At 48.4% G+C, this 22,465-nt stretch overlaps 2 protein-coding genes across 9 annotated transcripts in view; both read right to left on the bottom strand.

The window, feature by feature from the left end:
* Positions 1-1,845, bottom strand: part of SPMIP6 (sperm microtubule inner protein 6) — a 15,589-nt gene extending 13,744 nt beyond the window's left edge. For 2 of the 3 annotated variants that reach the window (XM_081803092.1, XM_081803091.1), the window contains exon 1: positions 1,293-1,730. In XM_081803092.1, coding sequence (XP_081659218.1) covers positions 1,293-1,427 — 135 coding nt within the window. In that variant the 5' untranslated portion in view covers positions 1,428-1,730. Of the gene's footprint in view, positions 1-1,292 lie in introns of all 3 variants that reach the window. The other variant, XM_081803093.1, reaches the window with a different exon arrangement.
* A 146-nt stretch (positions 1,846-1,991) lies between these two features.
* The window catches only part of FAM219A (family with sequence similarity 219 member A), a 52,607-nt gene continuing 32,133 nt past the window's right edge, over positions 1,992-22,465 (bottom strand). For 2 of the 6 annotated variants that reach the window (XM_081803096.1, XM_006739132.3), the window contains exons 2-6: positions 9,423-9,471; positions 6,501-6,603; positions 6,194-6,274; positions 5,495-5,549; positions 1,992-4,924 (exon numbers count right to left, since the gene is read on the bottom strand). In XM_081803096.1, coding sequence (XP_081659222.1) covers positions 4,766-4,924; positions 5,495-5,549; positions 6,194-6,274; positions 6,501-6,603; positions 9,423-9,471 — 447 coding nt within the window. In that variant the 3' untranslated portion in view covers positions 1,992-4,765. Of the gene's footprint in view, positions 4,925-5,494; positions 5,550-6,193; positions 6,275-6,500; positions 6,604-9,371; positions 9,472-22,465 lie in introns of all 6 variants that reach the window. The other 4 variants (XM_081803095.1, XM_006739129.3, XM_006739133.3 and 1 more) reach the window with 3 other exon arrangements.

Raw genomic sequence — 22,465 nt, forward strand, 5'->3', positions numbered from 1 at the left:
GGCGTCCCGGGATCGAGTCCCACATCGGGCTCCCTGCTCAGCGGGGAGTCTGCTTCTCCCTCTGACCCTCCTCCCTCTCCTGCTCTCTGTCTCTCATTCTCTCTCTCTCAAATAAATAAATAAAATCTTTAAAAAGAAAAAAAATTCTCTCCTATTCAAAAAATTCCCTTTTCACTGCCACAGTCTCTCCTTATCTCTCACCTACATCCTCCTTTCCTTATCCTTCACCACCTCACTGGGCTTCCTGCCCTGAGCCCCAGCCCCTCCAATCTCCTGCCACTGTGGCTCCTCTCACCATTGGGCTGGCCTCCCCCACTGCTCCAGTTCTTAATTCCTGGTGGATCCTTGTCCCGAGGCTGCCATTTCCCCTGACTCTTTTCTGTTGGAAGCCCACTCCCTCAAGATCTCTTAGTAGACCTGCCCTTCAAGAACCAGGAATGCTCTCCTGATTTTCCAGCTCTTGTATCAGTACATCCACTGGGCAACCCTATTTTGTTCACTTGTCTGCTGAGAGCTCTTCACAGGCACAGCCTGGCTTTTCATTGTTGTATCTGCATTGTGCCTGGCACATGTAGATACTTGCCACTTGTTGGACGGTACACACAGATAAATTCCCTTGGGCAGAGTCACAAGTAGACTCACAGATCTTGTCTCCATTTTGTGAATGCTGCACAGACCCACTTGGCCACTCATCTTCAAGTACAGAAATACAGACACAAGAAGACTGTGATATATATGCATGAAAACATGCCTATAGCACATTTTCTGGCATATCCCACAGGCAGCCTCAGGGCCTTTGCATTTTCTGATCACTCTGCCTAGAACCCTATTCTGTCAGCTAGCTCTTCATAGGGCTAGTTTTCTCTTATCTTTCTGGTCTCTGCTCAATGTCACCGTGAGAGAGAGGTCTTCCATGACCTCCCTATTTAAGTAGCTCTGCCTGGTTACTTTCCATTTCCATTACCCTGTTTATTTCCTATCCAGCATTTTGGATAATTTATAAAACTTGTTTATTTGTTGATAATTATTTGTCTCTTTCCACCTCCTACCCTAGTGGAGTAGGAGGGCACCATGAGGGCAGAATTTTGTACTATTTTATATATTATTATAAATTCCATGCCTAGGCAAATGAATAAAATCCATACATGCATGCGTGTGCACACGTGCACACACACGCACACATACATAGCTACAAATAATTACAAACACGTAATGACAACCACACACTACCAGTCATTCAGACACACATGACCATTCACTCTGGCCTGTCCACCCACCCAGCCTCTACTTACCGGCGTCACAAACTTGTTGGCTTCCCAGGCCCACAGAGGTGGGTCTTTATAGACCTCCTTGATAGAGGTAGGAGCCCTGTAGGAGTCACTGTAGGTGCTGATGGGGGTCTTGGTCTTGCGGGAGAAGAGGAACATAGTGAGGTCTAGGGGATGCCGTGGTGGGCTCTACCTACCAAGGGCTCCTGTAAGACATCAGTGACCACCCCCTCTGCCAGAAAGCCCACACCTCCAGCCTGGCAGGTGCCCCTAGCTGCTGTGACCCCCTCCTATGGAGGATCTCTCAGCTGCCCTCCCTCACAACCTTCCTGCTCCTACCCCACCCTGCTTCCTCCACTAGGATGGGCACTGCCCATTATGATATCACCTGGCTCAGCCCCATCCCTGGGGAGGTGAGGAGATCCAATTCCCTTCCTACCCCCAGCCTCTTCCTGCCTTGAGCCTCTCAAAAGAGTCCAGTTTCCAAGAGTTCAGAGGGTCCCTGGAGATCATCTAGGCCAAACTTCTCACTTTGATGAAGAGAAATGGAGGTTCCGAGACATCAAGTGACTTGTCGAGGGTCACGCAGCAGGTCAGTGGCAGGCCTGGCCTGGGAACCCATGAGTGGAAGCAGAGTGAAATGTGTATCCAGAGAATCAGTTCTCTCCCCTTCCCAGCCCACCTGCCTCTTGCCCACGACCCAGGTAGGGAGCTGAGGCTGGCTTGTTTGATGCTTTTAATATCATTATTTGTGTTACACGATACACAACCAAGGATGATGGTCAATACTGCAATGGAAATGTTAAAAAAAAATATTATACACGGCTCATGTCTTCCACACACCTTCCTGGAAATAAATTAGTGAGCACGGAGAAACCTGGCTGGTTGGCAGCCAGAGCTGAGGGTAGAGGGAGTGTTAAGGCAGTATCTACAAGGGGGAAGGATGAAGGGGAGGGGGCAGGGGGCAAGCTAAGGCCTCAATTCCTCCCCTCCAACATCCCAGACAGGAAAGGAGGGACCCACACACTCTCCTAGACCCAGAAGGTGCTGGCTACCAGCTTCCTACTTCTCACCACCACTTGCACACTGCCTCAGTTGGAAGCCCTTGCCCGCCAGGGAACTAGTGTGTCCTGTGGGCAGCGAGCTTTTCCCTGCTTCCTCAGGGCCAGAGAGGTCGAGCAGTGGGCCAGTCATAGAGCAAGTCAGCAGCAAAGGCAGTAGTCTAAATGAGCCCTCATGGGGGCCCTGCCCGGAAAAGAGGAGGTACCCATGTTCTAGATGGGTGAGTCACGGAGCCCAGGGTAATGATAGTAGTGGTAGGAAGCTTGGCTGTGGGGCCCAGCTGACGGGATGGGGATGCTGACCAGGGTGGCAGAGAGAGGTTCAGATGGGGGCCAGTATGGACCTTGTAGGCCCTGCAGATGCCTTCTTTTACCTTGCCTTCCTTTGGTCCTTTCTCATCACCTAACCAGGGTCCCTGCACTAGATGAGGTAGGGGAGGGTGGAGGAATTGAGGGTAGAAAGCTGCACCTCAACACTTTGGGGTTGGCAGCCTGGGGGTGTGGTGCATGGAGAGGGGCTACCCTTCCTAAGCCAGCAGCCTTATTCTCTCTTCTCACTCCCCTCCCCTCCTTTCAGCTCCCATCTCCCAGGAATGGCAGCCAGGGAGTGGGCCGCGGGGGTGTCCTCTGCACACCTGCAGCACGTGAGTGATATATCTGAGAGTGGATACACCAGCATGTGTGGGGTGTCAGCATGGAGGAATGGGGAGTGTACACCCTGGTCCTGGGATATGAGGTTTGTGGGGCGGAAGACCTGAGCAGTCTTAGGCTCTCTGTGCTTTCATATTTCTTCATATGGGGGCAGGTCTCTATTGCCTAGTCCAGGGGTGGGGGGCTTAGTCACCTCCTCCCTCTCGATTTTCATCCTCAGCTTTTCTGCCCTCTCCCTCCACACCAGCACCAGCAGAAGCAGCAGTACACACACTCCGACTCACAGATGCCACAGAGAGCCACACACACCACATATACTCCCCCACACACATACATGTTCACAGAATACACACGTATCCCCAAATAGATCCCAAGCACACACAGGTCCCTTAGGAACTTCCCCTTTCCTTTCCACACAGACACACAACTCAGGAAGCCCCATAGGTGTATTCAAAGACACACAGAGACCTGCCTACACACCTCCACAGAAATTTCTATGAAAAAATTCCTTCAAGTTTGAAAAGACCTTAAAAGTAATTTCAGACACCACTCATTTTACAGTTGAGGAAACGAAAGCCCAGAGAAACAACACAAGTGCTTGTTGAGATCACAGAGAGTGCTAGCACGAGGGCCACGCCCCCAGCTTCTGACTCCCAGGCCAGGGCCAGGGCTCTGAGTCCCATGCTGAGCAGCCTCTCACATCGTAACAGACCACACAGTCTTTCCCGCCACGGACACTCACATCCATGACAGAACCAGACATCTGGAGAGACAGGCCCAACACAGAGATATAGATACCCACCCTGACAGCCTCACACACACACACACACACACACTTTCTGCCAAGTTCTCCCTACCATACACATGCAACCACTCTTTTCTCCTAAGCTTGCCTCCTTGAAGATTCTTACTGGGAAGCGGTGTCTGGGATCTTGTGCTGGAGGGAGATGGGAAGGGGGCATTTGAGGCCAGCCCTACCTCCTGCTTCCAGCCTGGGATGGAGACCAGTGAAGAAGCATGGGGGTGGGTGGAGCTGGCAGAGAAATAGATGCATTGGCTGGGGGTGGGTGAGGACAGATCATATAACCCCAAACTGGCCTGTCTCTAAGGCCCACCTTACCCTTCTCCACAGCCCGGAGAGCAAGGAAGGGGGTGAATGGGGCAAAGAGGAAGAAGAAGGCAGTGATTCTATGGGGGGGGCAGTATCCCACTGGATAGCTTTGTCAGGCTTCCCATCTGGAGAGGAGGGTGAAACAAATAGTTACATGGGCCGGCGGGGGGCGTGTGGAGGGGGCTCTGAGGTGCTGGGCCCCGCTCCCACTGCCCTGGGCCTTTCTCCCTCCCAGCCCCTTTCCTTGTCAGGCTGGGGCTGGGGGGCTCATGGCTTCGCTGGGGTGGGGCCAAGCCCCTGGCTTTGTGATCCCTACCCCCACTCATTAGTGTTGGCCTCCCCGCTGTCTAGTCCTTCTTCTCCCCCACTGGACTGCAGCTTTGGGGAGGGGGGCAGGGTGCTGGGCAAGGTCCCCCAAGTAACTGAACAAACAGCCCCCACCGCTCCTCAGCCCCCGGGGTGGAGAAAGACCCGGTTTTGGTTTCTCCGGCTCCATGAACACACAGAGGTACACGTCCTACCATAGGAGGAAGCAATGACTGTTACGAGGTTGGCGGCTGTAGGGGGCGCAGGGGCCGGGGGCAGGCGGACAAGCTGGGGAGGGGTTGGCCCCTGCCCTGTCCCACCTGGCCCACGGGGGGCCCTGCCCCGGGCGGCCGCAATGGCCCCTCCCGCTACTGAATGTGGCAGGCGGTGGAGGACGTGGCCTGGCAGCACATGCAGGTGGGGTTCACGGACTTGGGGGGGATGAGGTCCAGGTCCTCGTCATCAGGGATCTCGTCTAACCGGTAGCCGTCCTTCAGCAGCTGGATGTTCAAGTCTTGGTTGATCTGCTGTAGACAAAGGGGGAGGAGGTCAGGCTTAGGGCTATCCAGAGGCACCACCCACAGTCGGGTCGCATCCCCAGGCCATCTGCACCCCAGCTCAGTCCCATCGCAGGTTACCGAAATGCCAGGCTTTGCCCCTTCTTAGGCCCCACCTTCAGTTCTGGCCTCACTTCCTTACAGATACATCCTTGAGGCCCCACCTCTCTACAAAGGGCATCCCATTCTAAGGGCAACTTCTGCCTCTATTTGGCTGGCCCCTATTTCAGGCCTAGCCCAATAGAGTATCGCCTGGATTTCACACTCCATTCTGTTTAGGAGCCCTGTTCTAACCACAGGCTTAAGCCTTGCCCCTAAAACCGGGCTCCCCGCACTTGAGGCCAGTGTCTAAGAGCCTCCAGGTTCCATCTGACACTGTCCCATCCCAGGTCCCACCCCGTTATGCCCCACCCTACGGGGCTCCACCTAGCTTTGCCCATTGCTCCTTCAGGGTGTGATTTGGTGTCGGCCCCACCCCTTTTCCTGGATGGAGGTGGTCCTGCTCAGATGCGTCTAGGGTCCTAAGGAGTGGGGCCTCACCTCAGCAGAGGAGTAGCCAGAGGAGGAATATCTGGACATGTCAAAGTCATCATCGCTGGTGGTGGAAGAAAAAAGACAGAGAAGTGATTCCCTGATATTAAATAGAAAACTCCCTGTACCCCACCCCCTACCCCATCAGTCCAAACCTTCCCCCTCCCCCACACTTCCAAGTAAACAGCAGATCTAAATAAAAGATTGTGCTTGCTGTGCAAACGCCCAGCTTCCCTAGCCCCGCCCTTCTAAATGAATTGCCGCCTGTAACCTCCTTCTATACAGAGCTGTTACATCCTTCACCCCCATTCTTCTCACCTTTTTTCTAGGCACAAATCCCCCTGACTTGTTGGGTTTTCCCAAAGTTCAAGTGTAGCCAGGTGCATTCCCAGCAGTCGGGCTCCTCCCTTAGAAGGAGCAGGATGGTGGACATTGCATCAGGGCCCGTTCAAGGGGCAGCAATCGCATCAGTCGTCTCAGGACAGCATCAGACTGTGCCAGTCCCCTTTTCCTCTCCCTGCTCTTTCCTACTGCCAGACAAAAAAATTCCATTCCCTGGGGCATTCATCGTTGGAGAGCTCCTGGCTGCCTGAGGAACACCCCACATCCCAATTCTGACAATTCAGCAGGTGCGGCCACTACAGCCCACTTGCATGTTCACACAGGTTCCTGTGGCTTGCCCGGCTGCCCCAGCATCCCTGTACACACCTGTCCGTGTCAAGGGCTACCAGTGGCTTCTCATCTGGGCTCTGGTCAAGCGAGGAGTAGCCTTTATTGGGGACGACCAGCCTGGGTAGAAAATTTAGGGGATTGGATTGGCAACTGGAGCGCATAGCCTGGTGAGGAACTGGATCGGGCCCTGACCCACCACTTCCCCCTGCCCCTTGGATCCTGTTGAGACTCCCTCCTCTCAGAAAGGAGCTGGGCCTGAGGAGGGAGGGAAGAAGGAGAGGCGTAGGACCAGCAGAAATAGATGTTGACTGGCAGGGTCCAGGTGGGGTAGGGGGGCCTCTACCTTGTTCGGGCCATGACATTGTTCTTCTTGGGTTGCTGGTTGACGGGGCTACCCATACTGCCATTCTTCAGGGAGCCCTTCCGGGCCAGCTCCCGCTGCTTCTCTGCAGGAGAACATGGGAAGGAAGCTGTGTCCTGCTCCCAGGGCCATCCTACCTTACTGCTCAGGACTGACTGGGCTGGGCCTCCATTGTGAAACCCCTTGCTTCTCTAGGAGCCGAGGCAGGGATCCCAACTCCAGGCCCTGCTGCTTGGTGGAGACAGTACTTGGCCCTGCACAACCTGAGGTAGATAGTAAGAGGCAACAGGAAGAGGCTGACCCCTGTCTTCCAGAAGCTGTACTCCCATGTGGGGCAGTTAGTGTATGCTTGATGCCAGAGAAAGGCTGGAGAGGGAGTGATGAAGCAGAAGGATGGAGAAGTCAGGGCTTCTTGCAGGTGATACCTTGAGCTGGAGAGAGGAGGGCATTCTAGGAAGGAGGGCTAGCATATACAAAAATGCATTTACAAGTGAGCAAAGTAAGTATGGATCCAGATGGGATGGAGGGGTGAAGTTGGAGTGAGGTCAGTTTGGAAAAAGAGGATACATTTATTCAGTCATTTATTTATTCGCCATTCACCTTTATGTCTTAGATCCTGTGTTAAGGGGTTGGGGGCTCCCTCTGGTTACAAACAGAGCTTGAAGGCCTTGAATGCCAGACAAAGGAACTTAGGATTATTGCAGAAGCCAAAGGAGCCACTGAAGTTGTGGAGTGGGAGGGGAAGAATGGGGCTAGTGGGGTAAAGGGCAAGAGGCTGGGGAGCTCCTCTGGCTATACTTGTGCCAGCCCTTGAGTTTTCCAAGGCTCTAGAGTCTACCAGATCTATGGGGCTGGCCACCAGGTGACCCACTGTCTGGTATGTGACACTGTTACCAGTAGCTAGTAGCTTCCTGGGCCTTGGAGGGGGCCTGCCTACCCTTTCCTACTCCCCTTAAGCCCAGATGTCGAAAAGGGACTGTTGGGCAGCAAAAGGATGCTAGGGGAAAGTGCTCATAAAAAAAAACACTAGCCCTAGAGAGGCAGGATGGAATGGGACTTTCCAGCTGCTGTGACTCTGAAATTTCCCTTGACCTCCATGTTTCTAGTTTCTCGTCTCTCAGTCTCTGACCCTCTGTCTTTGCCACTGCTCCTCTGACTCCAGTTTTTTCCAGCTTCTTTCCAGCTGGCAGCAGCTGCCATAACCACTCCAGGACTCTAGGGGGTGCAATTTGCCTGCAAGTTCCCGGTGGTGAGTTTCCTTAGTGCAAAGGGAACAAGGTTCTGAGTTTTCATGAGGAGCTTTGGTGGTACTATAATGGGGAGGAAAAAAAGTGTTATTTTAAAAGCATGTTGGAATTGTTTGAAATAGTGAAAAAAAAGGCAAACAATAAACTGGCAAAACCAAACTATGGACTACTATGCAACCATTTAAAATAAGTGTGAAGTCATTCTTTATATACTGGCATTGCCAGGGGCTCCAAGGCATTAAATGGAAAACAAAAACAAAAACAAAGTTTCAGAAAATGTGTACAGTATGATACCACTTATGTTAAAATATAAAATAAAACAAGAAAAACTAAAAAAGCTTAGAATGATTATCTCTGGGGAGGAGAACGTGGTGGAGGAGGGAGTAGAAAGAGGAGTTACACTTGTTAAAATACTTGTATTGTTAAACAGTAATAAATAAAACTGGCTGCAGTTGGGAGTCCGGTGTCTTGGGAAGATGAACAAATCCACTGAGAGAACTGCTCTCTTGTTTAGAAAAACAGCCTGAGGAGATCCCAGGATATGGTCTGGAATGAGAGAAGCAAGATAAAAACAAAACAAAACAACCCTCCCCCCACACACACACCACAAGAAAACAAACAAACAAACTGAATAAAAGAATAGGACTCTGTGAAAAGGAGCTCCAGCAGCTACAAGGAAAGGGTTTTACGACAGATGGAAAAAGGTTCCTAGGAGGAGGGGTCCAGTATTTACTGGGCAGCTGGAGTCTGAGGAGAAAATGGCCAAGAGGGTAGCAGGGATGGCAGAGGAGTTTTGAAGGACAGTCATGAATTGTATTTAATTGTAAACTGTTTCCTGGATGCACTGTGCTGTAATTCTTCTTCATGAAACCAAAATTTAGTAAGTCTGGTATATGCAGCGGCCTTTGGTGAGTGAAATTTTGGCCCCTGAAGGGAGAAGGGCAGTGTCTGGCTTAGGGTGAAGTGAGAAGAGCAGCTGCGGGAGCTATGGGTAGTGGTTGGGAGCTAAGTGGCTTCAAGGAAGCAGGCTGCTTCTGACTGCCTTCAGAATGGACATGAAATAAACCCCCAAAGGAAAGGTGACCCTGGAAAGGGGGTGGGGAGATATTTGGGCTTGCTAAAAAACCAAGGGAAAGCTCCCCAAAACAGGAGCCAACCAGGCCCTGAGATCTCTAGATGGATGAGGGAGGAATAGGGAGAGGATCTCAGCTTCTAGGTTTTGGGATCCTCACTCCTTTCTGCCCCTCAAACATAATAACTGACACCCCACCTGTAAGGCAGTTTCCTCCCAGCCTGGCCCAGTGTTTGATGGGACTTCTAACCCTCTCTCTGGGGTTGCATGGTTTTATCCCTGAAGCTATCCCCTAGAACACCTGGAGTCTTCTTGGCCTCAGAGATGCTTCCTAGAGCTTTGGGTCCTGCAGAGAACTGTAACTTCCCTCTTTGCCTTGCAGGAGATAAGGTGTCTGGCAGTGCCGATGATTTGGTGGCTTGAGTCTTGGAATCATCTAGTCTGAGTTGGTTTATTTGTGCCACTTCATTGCGGACCCAGCCCAGAGCACCTTGTCCACTCCCCACATCTCCCTCACCCCCCGGACACACTCACCCAGCTTCACTTGGAGCGGGGATGGTTTGTAATTCATGGCTACTGACTCACCCTCCCGGGCGTCACAGTCCCCGTCTGAGATGGAGGCGGCGGCTGGGTCCTGTGGGGAGAAAGTAGAGAGACAGAAAGTTGTTAGGTAGTGAATATATGGGGCTGCTCTCAGTCCTGAAGCTGGTCTTCCCACCCATCATCTGGGCTCATTCACCCCTGGCAGTAGACAGGCGATTCAAGAAGGGAAGGGAAGACCCATACACGCTGGAAGGAAGACCTTGAACTGGATAAAAGAGCCTCGGATCTCAGCCCCACTTACACCCACCTGGGTGTCTGTCTTCAAAGGCCTGTGTGAGCCAGGCTTCCCCCAGAAAATCTACTGTGATTCCTTAAACCCACAGGATCTCCTGTCTAACCTCCCATACTAGTTGCCCTGTTCCTCAGGGACCTTCCTGTATACTTGTTTGGAAAGGTCTTTCTAGGTTTCTGTGAGTTTAAATCTGGATTAAAGTCAGAGTACATGCTCCCTAAGACAGGCCTTCTCCTTCTGTTTCCCCTAGCATTGGATGTGTCCCTTCACTGGACCCAGAGAACTAACTGGCCAAGCCAGGCCAGACTTCAAGATTATAGCCAATGGACAAAAGAGTTCTCATGAGAACTTCTTCATTCCACAGATGAATCCTAAAGAGTGTCTCCTGAAAGGTTGGCTGGGTATGGTAGGTGAGAAGATGAATAATGGCAAATCAGCTGGTGACCAGGTAGTCCTGTGCTACTCAGTAATCAGGCCTCACTGTTTCCTCCAAAACATCCCAAACCTCTGCTACAAGGTCCAGGGCCCTGGCCCACCCTACTGGAGTCAGTAGGAAGGGGCTGGAGTCATGCACATTCTCCCTGAGAAACTGATGACCAACCACTGATATGGGTACTGCCACTCTAGACATCCGCCTAGGATTAAAGAATGGTAAGCCCAAGGTCTGAGACTGCAGAGTACACCCAAGGCTCTGTCTGTTCTGCCTCTGGGGGTACAGACAGCAGACAGACAGGTAGAACGCTCTAGGATTAGCCCCACAGTGTCAGACCCAGGGATCTGAGTGACCCAGCAAGGGAAGGACATATAACTATTATGGTGGCTTCTGTTCTCTTTAGAATGAGGCAGTGGGGATGAAAACATGCTTGTCATTACGGGGAAAGGAAAAAGTCTAGAATGTTTGGAGGGAAATCCTAGCCTTGCCCATGTTCTTTCAGGCCATCCAGAGTACGAGACCCTGGGTGGGCTCTGTTGCCACAGCGGTTTGTGATCCTGAGGGCAGAACTTGGGCCTCTGTCCTCTGCTCTGAACTGCACCCCTTAGCTGGGATTGTAGGGGGGCAGGGCTCAGAACAAGTGGGGTGCTGCAGTGCCCCAGTGCATCTCAGGCAGCTTCCCATGCTGCAATCCTCTCCAGTCCTTTATTCTCTGCCTCTTTGTCTCAGCTCCTCCTGAGAGACTCCTAATGGATATCAGTTGTCCCATGCAGACCTGGGCCCGTACATGCCTCTCTGTGGCCAAAACAGCCTTGAGGTGTTACCTACAGGGTGCATGAAGACCTGACAGCTGGGGTCTGGCTTTCCCCTTAGGCCACAGGTAGGACCTACTCCCAAAGCAGCTTGAGGGATGACTTCTCAAAGGGTAAAGGCCATAAAGATGCCTGTGGGATCCCACCAGGGAAGCAGTGGCACCTCTCCAATTTCCTTCATCACATTACTTTTTCTGTAGCATTTCTCACATGTCACACATACCATATCCATTTGGATATGGTTTCTTCTTCTGGCTTCGAGGACACTGTGATCCTTGGCTCATGTTACCTCTTTAACCATCATTTTTTACTCCCCCCACAGCGCTTTGTCTCTTCAGCAGTTTCTGGCCCTCAGCCCGCCTCTCTCCTTGGGGAGCCCTGATGTCTTCTACAGTTTAGAGTAACATTTTTACACTGGTGACTTCTAAATCTATGGCCTTCCCAATCATGCATCTTCTCTGGACCCCTCCACTCCATCCATCCATGTAAGCCTCACTGTCCTTTCCCTGGGGGTGACTTTAAACACGTGAGCCCCTCAGGCATTTGGGGCTAACCCTTCCCTCTTTGGCACAGATGAGTTCATCAGAGTTGCTTCTCAGTCTGGAGGTACTGGGTAGAAATGGTAACAGTGGAGGGAAACTGCAGGAAGAATAGGGTCTGAGTGGGCCTGGGAAGCTGTTGAGCAATTCTGGTCACAGGGACCCACATTTGGTCCTCAACGCCACTGGGTTGGTCTTGGTGGCTTTTGATCCCTGAGGGAAACTGCCAGTTCCTACGGGTCATAAGCCAGGGTTCAGAGCCGTAGTCTTGAGAGGTCCCATGCAAAGCCCACCATTCAGCATCTCCCCTGTCACTATCCATGATAGAAGGCCATCTTAGTGGCAAGGACAAAGATCTCAGGCACTGTGCCTGAAAATTCAAGTCTTTACTGTGGGCTTCCTGTATGTCTTCCCTGAGAAACACAGCCAATGCACCATGACCATCACATGGAAATGTAATCAGGTTAAATGTGAAATATTCATGAATGTTAAGTATCAGAGGGAATCCAGGCAGAAGGAAACGTCTGACTCCAAGAAATCAGGGAGAATTTAAAATGCCCCCCAAGGACATCTGACAGGAGTTAGCTAGATCTGGGAACTAGAGTGCGGATTAGCAAGATTATTAAACACTCAGTGGAGACAGACATTGAAATGCATCTCTAACAGCAACCCATGTTTCTGCAACCCTTCAAACAAATTCTCCACAGACTGCAGAAATGATTAATAGCCCAGTCTCACTGTTTCTGGGACAGGATATATAGGCTAATGGCCAGTGCAAAGCCAATATAATTAGAGGAAGGCAAAAGTGCCAGAAGAATTCTTAGAGTTAGTCTGGTCCAGTGATTTTCATTAAACTGTGTTCCCTGAACCCCGTGCCTTGGGCGGGGCTGAGTGCAAGAGGGAAGCAATAGTAGTGAGAATGGAGATCCTCTCTCTCTCTCTTTTTTTTTTTAAGATTTTATTTATTTTGACAGAGAGAGAGAGAGAGAGCGAGAAAGGGAACACAAGCAGGGGGAGTGGGAGAGGAAGAAGCAGGCTTCCTGCCGAGCAGGGAGCCCAATGCAGGGCTCGATCCCAGGACCCTGGGATCATGACCTGAGCCGAAGGCAGATGCTTAACAACTGAGCCACCCAGGCGCCCCTGGAGATCCTCTTTTATTTCACTTACACACCAACCTTTCTACAAAATTTTGGTTGGAGAAAGGGTTCTGTTGCAACAACAACAACAAAATTAAAATCCATTGATTTGAGGTGCCTGGCTGGGTCAGTTGGTAGAGCGAGTGATTCTTGATCTTGGGGTTGTGAGTTTGAGCCCCATGTTCGGTGTAGAGATTACTTAAAAATAAAATCTTTTAAAAATCCATTGATTTAATCCAATCTGATCCTTTAAAAATGTGTTATTATGGAAATTATTAAACTTACACAAAAGAAGAGAAAAGAATGTAGTGAGATCCTGGGTACTTATCATCAGCTTCAACAAATTCAACTCATCAACCCATTTTTTTTAAAAAAATAAATCTTGGCTCCTCCATTTACTAGCTGTGTAATCTGGGCTTCAGTTTCCTTATCTGTAAAATGCGACTAATATTAATACCTACATGAAAGGTTCTTCTGAGGCTAAAATAAGTTAATAGATGTGAGCACTTTATAGTACATATTAAGCAATATATCTGTGCTAGTTATAAAGGTATTAGTAGAGGTTCCTTAAGGCCCACACAATCATGGACAGTATGCCCTAGGAGTGACTGGCCCACAGCTGCAGCCCTGGCATCTCACAGGTTGGGGCCTGGATTATGTAGGGAAGTATCTGTGGAAAAGGTATTCCCTCCACAGGGTGAGGAGGGGACTGACCAGGGGGTATTCTGCCTCCTCCCTCTCCTTACTCTGACACACTATATTTCCTTCATTTATTTATCAGTGGCAAGCCTGGGGCTCATAAATATAAACAGAAAGTGGTCCCATCCTTAAGGAGCTCCCCGTAATTATCAACAGTGTCAAAAAACCAGATGAGTCCCAGAAGATGAATACAGTATTTAGAAATAAGGAAGTCATAAGTGGCCTCAGAAAACACAGTTTTAGTTGAAGAGTAGGAACAGAATCCAGATTACATAAGATTTAGGAGGTAACAGGAAAAGAGAAAGTAGAAGCAGTGAACACAGATATTCTTTCAAGGAGCCAGACTGAGAAGAGAAGGAATGAGAATAAATTATAGCCAAAGGGAATTTTGGAGTTGAAGAATTTCTTTGGACCTACGAAATACTTGACCAGTGTCCTAGCCTGAGGGGAAAGAAGCTAGGTAGAAAAGGAGATGTTTGATAGGGCATGGTCCTGCAGGACTCAAGAGGATATGGAAACAGAGCCTTGGGCCAGAGAAGGAAGGCTCCCTACTGAAATGGAAGGGAGGTGAAGATGAGTGGGGGATGCAGAGAACATGGAGGCAGAAAGGTAGGTGGAAAGTTAAAGGAGTTCATTCCTAAAAGCCTAGTTAGGTAAAGGAAGAAGTTGAATACTAAGAGCTTGAAGAGAAAAGGGGTACTTGGTGACTGGCCAGAAGAGTAAGGAGATCAGACTGGATGGGCTTGTAGCTACAAATCCTTATCTTTTACCTAGGTGCCCGTGATCTTGTCACCAGGATGAAAGACGCTCTCCGTGGTGCTGAACAATTTTGCCCTTGCCTTGTGGACTGAGCATGAATGATTCAGAGTAGAGACATGATTCAGTTTTAGCTTTCCCACAAGAAAGGTAACCTCTGTCCTCACCTCCAAGCACTAATTCTCAGAAAAAATGGAAATTTAAATGGATTCAGAATGAAGTATGAAGAGGCAAAGTGCTTGTACCAACATTATCTAACCTTTCTTCACTGAACACATGTGAATTTTCCTCTAGGTTTATGAGAGAGTTAGCAGAGGCAGTTCTGAGTTGTGAAAGGCTACCTCTGGAATAGTCCTGTCTGTACCCTGTTCAGTTCCCTTGGGTGGAAGCAGGAAACAGGGCAAACTTAGAGCAGGAACAGGGACAGGAAGAAAGATAACACTGATATGGAAACAGGAAAGCAGGGAAGACCTTGGGCTCAGGCCACTCTCTGACACATAGGTACAGCAAGAAAAGGCATCAAAGACCAACTCATTTCTGTCACAATTTGTCCAGAGATCAGCTCAGAAACTACCTGGGGTCTCCTGTTTTCAAGATTATGCCACTCCCCAAAACATCTCTTGCCAGTGGGTGGAAATAAACATGTTTATACATCATATTTTAGAGACAGATACAGAAAATACAACTCAATGCCTTTATGTCCAATGCCCACGGCTGGGCAGAAAACTAACCTCCCATCCAAGAATATTCAGTAGCAATGTAGGCATTGGTTAGACCTCTCTACTTCCCTGCAGATGGCTGTTTATTCAGCCTATAAGCATTTCCATCTGTTTCTGACTCCACACCTCAACATGAGAATCATTTGACCAATAACAGCTGTTTGTGGTATGACCTGAAGTCCTGAGTCCTATTTCCTGGGTGTGAGTTTTGAGCAGCTCCCACTTTTACTCCCTAGCTTCCCTTCTCCAGGATTTCTCCAGGAGCTGCCTGTAGTGCCAGGCAATTGGCTGGGACTTCTATCTTTTGGGGACATAATAAGACCTTTATGGGCCCACTTATGAGGAAGGACAAACACCTCTCACAAGTATAAGGTCTTTGGGGAAGATCAAGGAAACATAAAAGAGACCAATCTTTCTAAATGCCACTAGTGGCTTTTACAAAGAGGGGAAGAAGAACTGAAAAAAAAAAATCTGTGAAGCCTAAATTTGCATGAGGGGGCAGAAGATCCTGCTTAGCTCAGAGAGGCCTCTCTTATTAGTCTAAATCTCCTTAATCTTCTAGGTTTTTCCTCAAAAGAAGGCTCAACTCAAATAAAGTCAACACATTGAGTGTGCACTCACTTTCCAGCTCTGGAGTAGCTACTGGTTGTTGCAAGCAAAGAAGGAAAGCACTCTTTCTTCATACACACCACACTTCTGCAGAGGCATTTTGGGGCAAAGTAAAGTTAACCACAAAGAAGTAGAAAGGATTTTTATGCTACAGCTAGAGTGTGAGAACTCAAATTGGTCCTGTGATTAACAGAATCTTCTGTCTCCTTAAACAGCTTAGTGGAATTCACTACCAAAACCAAGCACCACTAGGCTTTAGTATCTTTGTAGTGGCTGTCATTGGGAGAACCAAAATGGAGAAGAGTTCTGCTGACCCCAGGCCTAATAACAACCATAGCCACAACAAGTTTAATAGATTTTTTTTGAAGAATTTATTTATTTATTTAAGGGAGAGACAGGAGAGCGAGAGTGCATGAGAGAGAGCACGAGCGGGGGGGGGCGGAGGGGGAAAGGGAGAAGCAGGCTCCCCACTGAGCAGGGAGCCCCACGTGGGGCTCGATCCCAGGACCCTGAGATCATGACCTGAGCCGAAGGCAGATGCCTAACCAACTGAGCCACCCAGGCGCCCTTAGATTTTTCTATTATAAAGTAATACATGCTAAAAATTTTTTAAATTAATCTTTAGTTTCACTACCTTGAAAAAACCTCTGTTAATGTTTTAGTGTATTTAAGTCTTGTGTGTATACCACAGTAACAACACTCTGGGGTTTCCCCCTCTAGGAGTTGGTGTTTCTCCTCATGGTCAAGGGGTGGGCTCCAGGTACCATGTTGGTTCAGTGTGGTCCCACTCTTTTTTGGATCAGATGGAGCCAATCAGAGTCTCCCCCAGAATAGAAAGTAGGACTAAGAGGAGATGTAAAGCTCAAGACTGTAGATTAGGTAGCAGAGAAAGCCACTGGGCAGGGAGACAGGAATAAAGCTGATGTTCAGAAAGAAGCAGACACAAGAGATAAAGTCCTTCCGAGGCTCTGATTCTAGAACTTGCTCTACTCTTCTAATGCTTGAAGGGCACACCTGTCCTTGAATACTATGAGAAATCCTAGTGTCCTTATAGTCTAGTTTCCTTTTTAACTTAAACTAGCTTGAGTTTAAATTTGTTACTATAACCAGAGTGCCAGCTAATACACATGCATAGAACAACATTTAAAGAAAAACAAACTGGGGCGCCTGGATGGCTCAGTTGGTTAGGCATCTGCCTTTGGCTTGGGTCATGATCTCAGGGTCCTGAGATGGAGCCCTGTGTGGGGCTCCCTGCTCAGCAGGGAGTCTGCTTCTCTCTCTCCCTCTGCTCCTCCCCCCGTTCCTGCTCTCTCTCTCTCACTCACTCTCTCAAATAAATAAAAATAAATAAAAACAAACTATCTTACATTCTGCATTTTTATTTTTTGAGAGAGAGAGAGAGTACAAGCGGAGGGGCAGAGGGAGAGGAAGAGAGAGAATCTTAAGCAGGCTCATGACCCTGAGATCATGACCTGAGCCAAAATCAAGAGTTGGATGCTTAACCGACTGAGCCACCCAGGCACCCCTTATATTCTGGATTTTTAAAAATTAGTATTAGAATATAATCAACTCTCCATATTTTTACATGGTTTTTGAAATCATCAGTTTAATGGCTGCATAATATCCATAGAGGGGATGTACAGTAACTTTTTTTTTTGTACACTAACTTTTTAACCATTCACTTATTTTGGACATTCAGGTTGCTTACAATTTTTCACTATTATAAATAGTACTATGCTGAAATCCATATATATTTGCATTTAGAATAATTTTAAAAAAAAGATTTTATTTATTCATTTTAGAGAGAGAGAGAGTGAATGCGAGTGGGGGGAGGGGCAAAGGGAGAGAGAGAGAGAGAGGGAATCTCAAGCAGACTCCACTCTGAGTGCAGAGCCCAATGTGGGGCTCAATCCCACATTGTAAGAGTCAGCCACTCAACAGACTGAGCCACCCAGGTGACCCTAGGATAATTTCTTAAAGAAAGTAGAAGTATAAGGTCAAAAAGCAGGAGTGCTTTTAAGATTCTTTTTTTTTTTTTTAAAGATTTTATTTATTTATTTGAGAGAGAGAGAATGAGAGAGAGCAAGCACATGAGAGGGGGGAGGGTCAGAGGGAGAAGCAGACTCCCTGCCGAGCAGGGAGCCCGATGCGGGACTCGATCCAGGGACTCGATCCAGGGACTCCAGGATCATGACCTGAGCCAAAGGCAGTCGCTTAACCAACTGAGCCACCCAGGCGCCCGCTTTTAAGATTCTTGATACATATGCCAAACTGCTTTCCCAAAGGATTGTCCCAATTTATAATGCCTCCAGTCATGACTGAGGGCTATAGCTGGTTTTTAATATTTTATTTCTCACTGTGTGCCAGGGAATTTCAGGTCATCATATCTATCCATCATCTTGCAAGAGAACTGTGCCTCAGTCCTTACTTACCTGGTGGCCTCTGGGGAATCTTCTTTCAAGGAATAGAATTCCCTCTGGGCATCACCTGCCAGACAAAATATACCTGACTTGAGGCCACCAATTAAGAACAAAAGGAGAGGGGCGCCTGGGTGGCTCAGTCGTTAAGCATCTGCCTTCGGCTCAGGTCATGATCCCAGGGTCCTGGGATCGAGCCCTGCATCGGGCTCCCTGCTCAGCGGGGAGCCTGCTTCTCCCTCTCCCGCTCCCCCTGCTTGTGTTCCCTCTCTCGCTGTGTCTCTCTCTGTCAAATAAATAAAATCTTTAAAAGAACAAAAGCAGAGAAGACTTTGCTACACTGAAGTTGGGGAAAAACTCTAAATGGGGACAGTACTGCCTGGTGGCTGGCCACCATGCTTCAGCTGGTCCTTGGCCTGTGCCAGCACATCAGCTATAGGAACCGTGACTAGTGGCAGAGCCAGGAGGCAAACTTCACAGAATGAGTATCCCTTGCTTTCAGACTTGGGGTAGGAGAATTAACCAAAATGGTTCTGGAGTTATCCCAGCGAGAGTGGCAGCTCCTACTCCCTTACCCATTATTTAGCTTTCAAAAATAGCTACTCAGAAACTACTGAGGGGGAAAAAAAAGAATGGTGAAAGATATGAAGCTAGTACTGGGATGGCAAAGAACTAGATTCATTTTTTAAATGGGGAGACAAGGGGTCAGTGAGGTTTTTAAAAAGATTTAGAATTCTGCTCTGCCTCCTTCATGGTTAGGACTGCTTATCCTAGATTGATGTTCTGCTATTCATTCCCATTCCTACTCACCTGGAAACCCTATGACTAAAAAGCCTTTCTTTGGGAGATAGGACAAATACCTCAACTCAGGGACACCCACTGTAGCAGCTGTGTCTTGAGGGAAGCCTAGGGGACATAAAGGCCTAGGGGACAAACCTCATAACCCAAGAGGTAGGAGCCAGAGCCAGAAACTGAGAAACCTTGGTTCCTCTGGGAGGCCTAGCCTGACCTGGCCCCTGTGACTTTCATCCCTATCCTTAAGCTTATACCCTGAAACAGATGTTCAAGAGTCTCCTGCCTTATTTTGGACTAGCTAGAGACACAGGTCTTGGCCTATATAGTCTTGTGACCTAGAGGGTTTCCAAGCTCCCTATCCTGCCACACCTCCCCTGGCCCCCATTTCCACCTCTTTAGGGAAAGACTATCTCACTTAATGGAGAAAGGGCTGAAGGTGTAAAGTTCTTTTAAAATAGATTAACAATGATTAAAATGGCTAATTTTACGTTATGAAAACAATGGAAGAAAATGGACTGGTAGGGCCTGAGGCAGAAGGCGAAAATGTGTGAGGGTGGGTAGTGGATAGAAGGCAGTCCCTTCTCTCTGTTTCTCCTTCTTTCTTTTTTGCTTCAGTTTCAGCCAACACAGACTTTGGAGATGAGGCCTATGAAAGGAGAGGGGAAATGATTCTAAAATCAAGGGAGCTGGAGGGGTCAAGGGATTCTGGGTTCCTTCTGCTTAGGCAAGGCCCAGAGGAGGGCAAGAAGGGAACCAGATATTCAGGGCTAACAAAGCTTTGGGAAGCATGTCCAGAGGATCTTTCAATTTCCTTCCAGAATGTGAATTCTAGTTCCCCAAGGTAAGGACGGAAGCATAGAACATTGAGGAAAGATGCTGTCCAGGAATCAATAAGGGCATTTGGTTGGAGAGACCTTGAGACTGGTTCTTCAGCCCTGCACATGGTAGGAAGCTGAAGCAGGAAAAATGTCAACAGATATTAACATTTGGTCTAGGCCAGACTGACCTGTGGATCCTCATCTGGATCTTGGCCCCAAATGTCATTGGAGGGTTTTTGGTAAGCTTCAGTTACTCAAGGACTGAGCCTGTCCTGCACTAGTTCATGAATCTTTTGGACTCCTTGGTTTTTCCAAGAAAACAAAGTAATAATCTGGCAGTCTATGGGATGCCCTCACACAATTGCCATTTCCAATTCTTTTCCTCTGGCCTTGGAAGAGTAAAGAGCTACTGTCTGCAATGGACAATGGACTCAGAGGACTGGTATCAAACAGCTTCTCCCTTCTGTGGAATTTCTTCATCTTTCAGCCTGTTCTAACTCTCTAACCTTCATTATGCCTGGCAAGCACCACATTTTGCTCACAAAGACAACTTGCAGCTCTAAAGCTTAGCTCTCTGGACAGAGCAGTCTCGTATTCTTGCCTTTTTGTCATCCCAATAATTAAACATCAGTGAGCTCACCACTTGTTAAAAAACCTCGATAGTCATTGAATACCAACATGGGGCAGATGGGGAACAATGTACTTTGGGGTGGGAAAAATACCAAGACCTGCTTCTTGCCAAGAAGACTTTTGTCTAATGTAAAAAGAAGACAGGAACACATAGCAGCCCATTTAAGGCAGGAAGAGGAGCATGAGAGACAGGAATGAATGAAGGGTGGTAGAAGCACAGAGGAGAGATTGACAGTGGTGAAGATTTGTTATCCTCCCTAACACAGAGGGTTGGGCCTGGGCAGAAACCTGGTGAAACCAGAGGCTCACCTATTGGGTGGCAGGCAAAAGAGCAACGACAGTTGAGGCTTAGGGCTAGGACTCTAATTACTTTCAGTTACTGCTGATGCTATTGGGCATTCAGCCTACTCCATTTCTGGGGGTAAGGGCAAGCACAACGGGGCCTTTTCCTTACCACTGAGATGCACAAACAACTCTCCCACAGAAAAGGGTCAAGAGGCTCTAGGTGGATGGCTGGGAAATATTTCTATTGGGAAAGCAAAAAGAGATTCAGAGTCCTAAGAGTGCTTAAGAGGGAGATATGGTGGCTCTGGTAAAAACAAATTCTTGCTGCTTCCAACCAAGCCTAGGGCCTGCCATTACTCTTACCAGGCATGCTTTGTGCAGCAGAGATGTTAATGTTAAAGGCTCCTGGAGGCTCAGAGCCCAGCCCAGCAGTGAAGGAGGTCAGAGAGGGGAAGGAGAGGGTTAACTCTACAAAGGCTCATAAAGCCCTGAGTTTCTGTTAAATCAGCTTTGTGTGTGTGTGTGTGTGTGTGTGAGAGAGAGAGAGAGAGAGAGAGAGAAAGATATGCCAGTTGGTGTTTAAAGAGTAGGGGGAGGGAAGAGTCTAGCCTAGCACAAACTCAAGGCAAGTTTTCAGCAGTGAAGCCAGCTTGTTGCTGGTTATGCATCTCTTTAGGGAAACAGTACTCTTCTGCTAAACTAGATGGTCCTGGGGTCCCTGCTGGAGGGTCTCCCCAGGCTCATGGTGGTAGAGAGCCTCTGTCACTCTCTGGCTGGTGCAGTGACAATGACCAGGTAACTCAAAGGTATAATCTCACTCCTGGGGCATCTAAAGGAAGGGGCACTGAAACAACACATAATCAATATCTACCCAAAGAGCCCCCCTACAGTTCTGTAGCCCACACCTCTGAGGAACACCTCCTTTGCTCTGACTATACTCCCTCACAGCTCCTCCCCACCTGTGCAGCCTTTGCCTCTTCTAGACAGTTCCGACATATATGCGCAGCCTATATCCCTCCACACCTGCTGAGCTTATCTGTGTGCCTGTAGGATAGTGCTTCTTAATCACCTGGGAATATTGTTTAAATGCAAATTCCAATTTAGTAGATCTGAATGGTGCCTAAGTGTCTGTATTTCATACAAGCTCCCAAGTGATACCAATGCTCTGAATCCAGGGACCATACTTTGAATAGGCTCTAGGCCTCAAGGCTGTAGGCCACCCCCTCTACACCCACACCATCCCCAGACAACCTCTGTTTGAGAGGCAGAGGCCTCTGCCCCCGCCTTAACCTGGTTTTATACTCTTAGTGCCAAGAGAGGACAATGGTTAGGTGGGGGAGGAGGGAGGAGGGAGGACCCAAAGCTCATGATGGGAAGGCAGCACCGCTAAGAGCTCTGGCTGAGGCACGGCAGGGAGTTGTTCATAACAATGCAGACCATGTGTGGTTCTTCTGGAATTCAGCAGATCATTTAGTTCATATTGCTGGAACACCTGTTACCTGCTATATGTACAGCTATGGTGCTTGGTGTTTTATGTATATTATCTCATTTAATCCTACTAAAAGACTGAGTAAGGTAAATATCATTCCCATTTTAAAACTGAAGAACCAGGTTATTTAAAGTAATACATTCAAAATCACACCTTGAAGGTGATTAGCACTAGAATTTGAATCTAACTTGTCATTTCTTATACCCAACCTCTTCTTAGAGAGATCAGATAAAGTCATGAGATTAACAACACATCAGAACTTACACAGATGTGAGACTGTTGTCTTATAAAGCAGGCACTTGGAAGGCTGGTACTAGTCTCATCCTGTCTCCAGTGCTCTGCACACACTTGAAGCCCCTCTTTAGAAAATGGGATGAATGTTTTCTGATTAGCAATCTCCTGCTCAAAAAGTGCTCCACAGGAAGGAAATATTGGAGTCACTGAAGCAGTCAATACCTCAGGATAGAGAGAGACAGACTAGCAGGAAGCAGCAAGCAAGAAAAAGCACTGGGGACTGAGAATGCTGAGCCCAGGAGAGAAAAGAAGATGACAGTATTAAAAAAAGGAGATGAAAGAGTCTCAGACATAGGATGTCTGGGTGGCTCAGTCTGTTAAGCGCCTGTCTTCAGCTCAGGTCATGATCCCAGGGCCCAGGA

The sequence above is a fragment of the Leptonychotes weddellii genome, chromosome 14 (genome assembly GCF_054177405.1).
Source record: "Leptonychotes weddellii isolate Sample4059 chromosome 14, ASM5417740v2, whole genome shotgun sequence".
Lineage (NCBI taxonomy): Eukaryota > Metazoa > Chordata > Mammalia > Carnivora > Phocidae > Leptonychotes > Leptonychotes weddellii.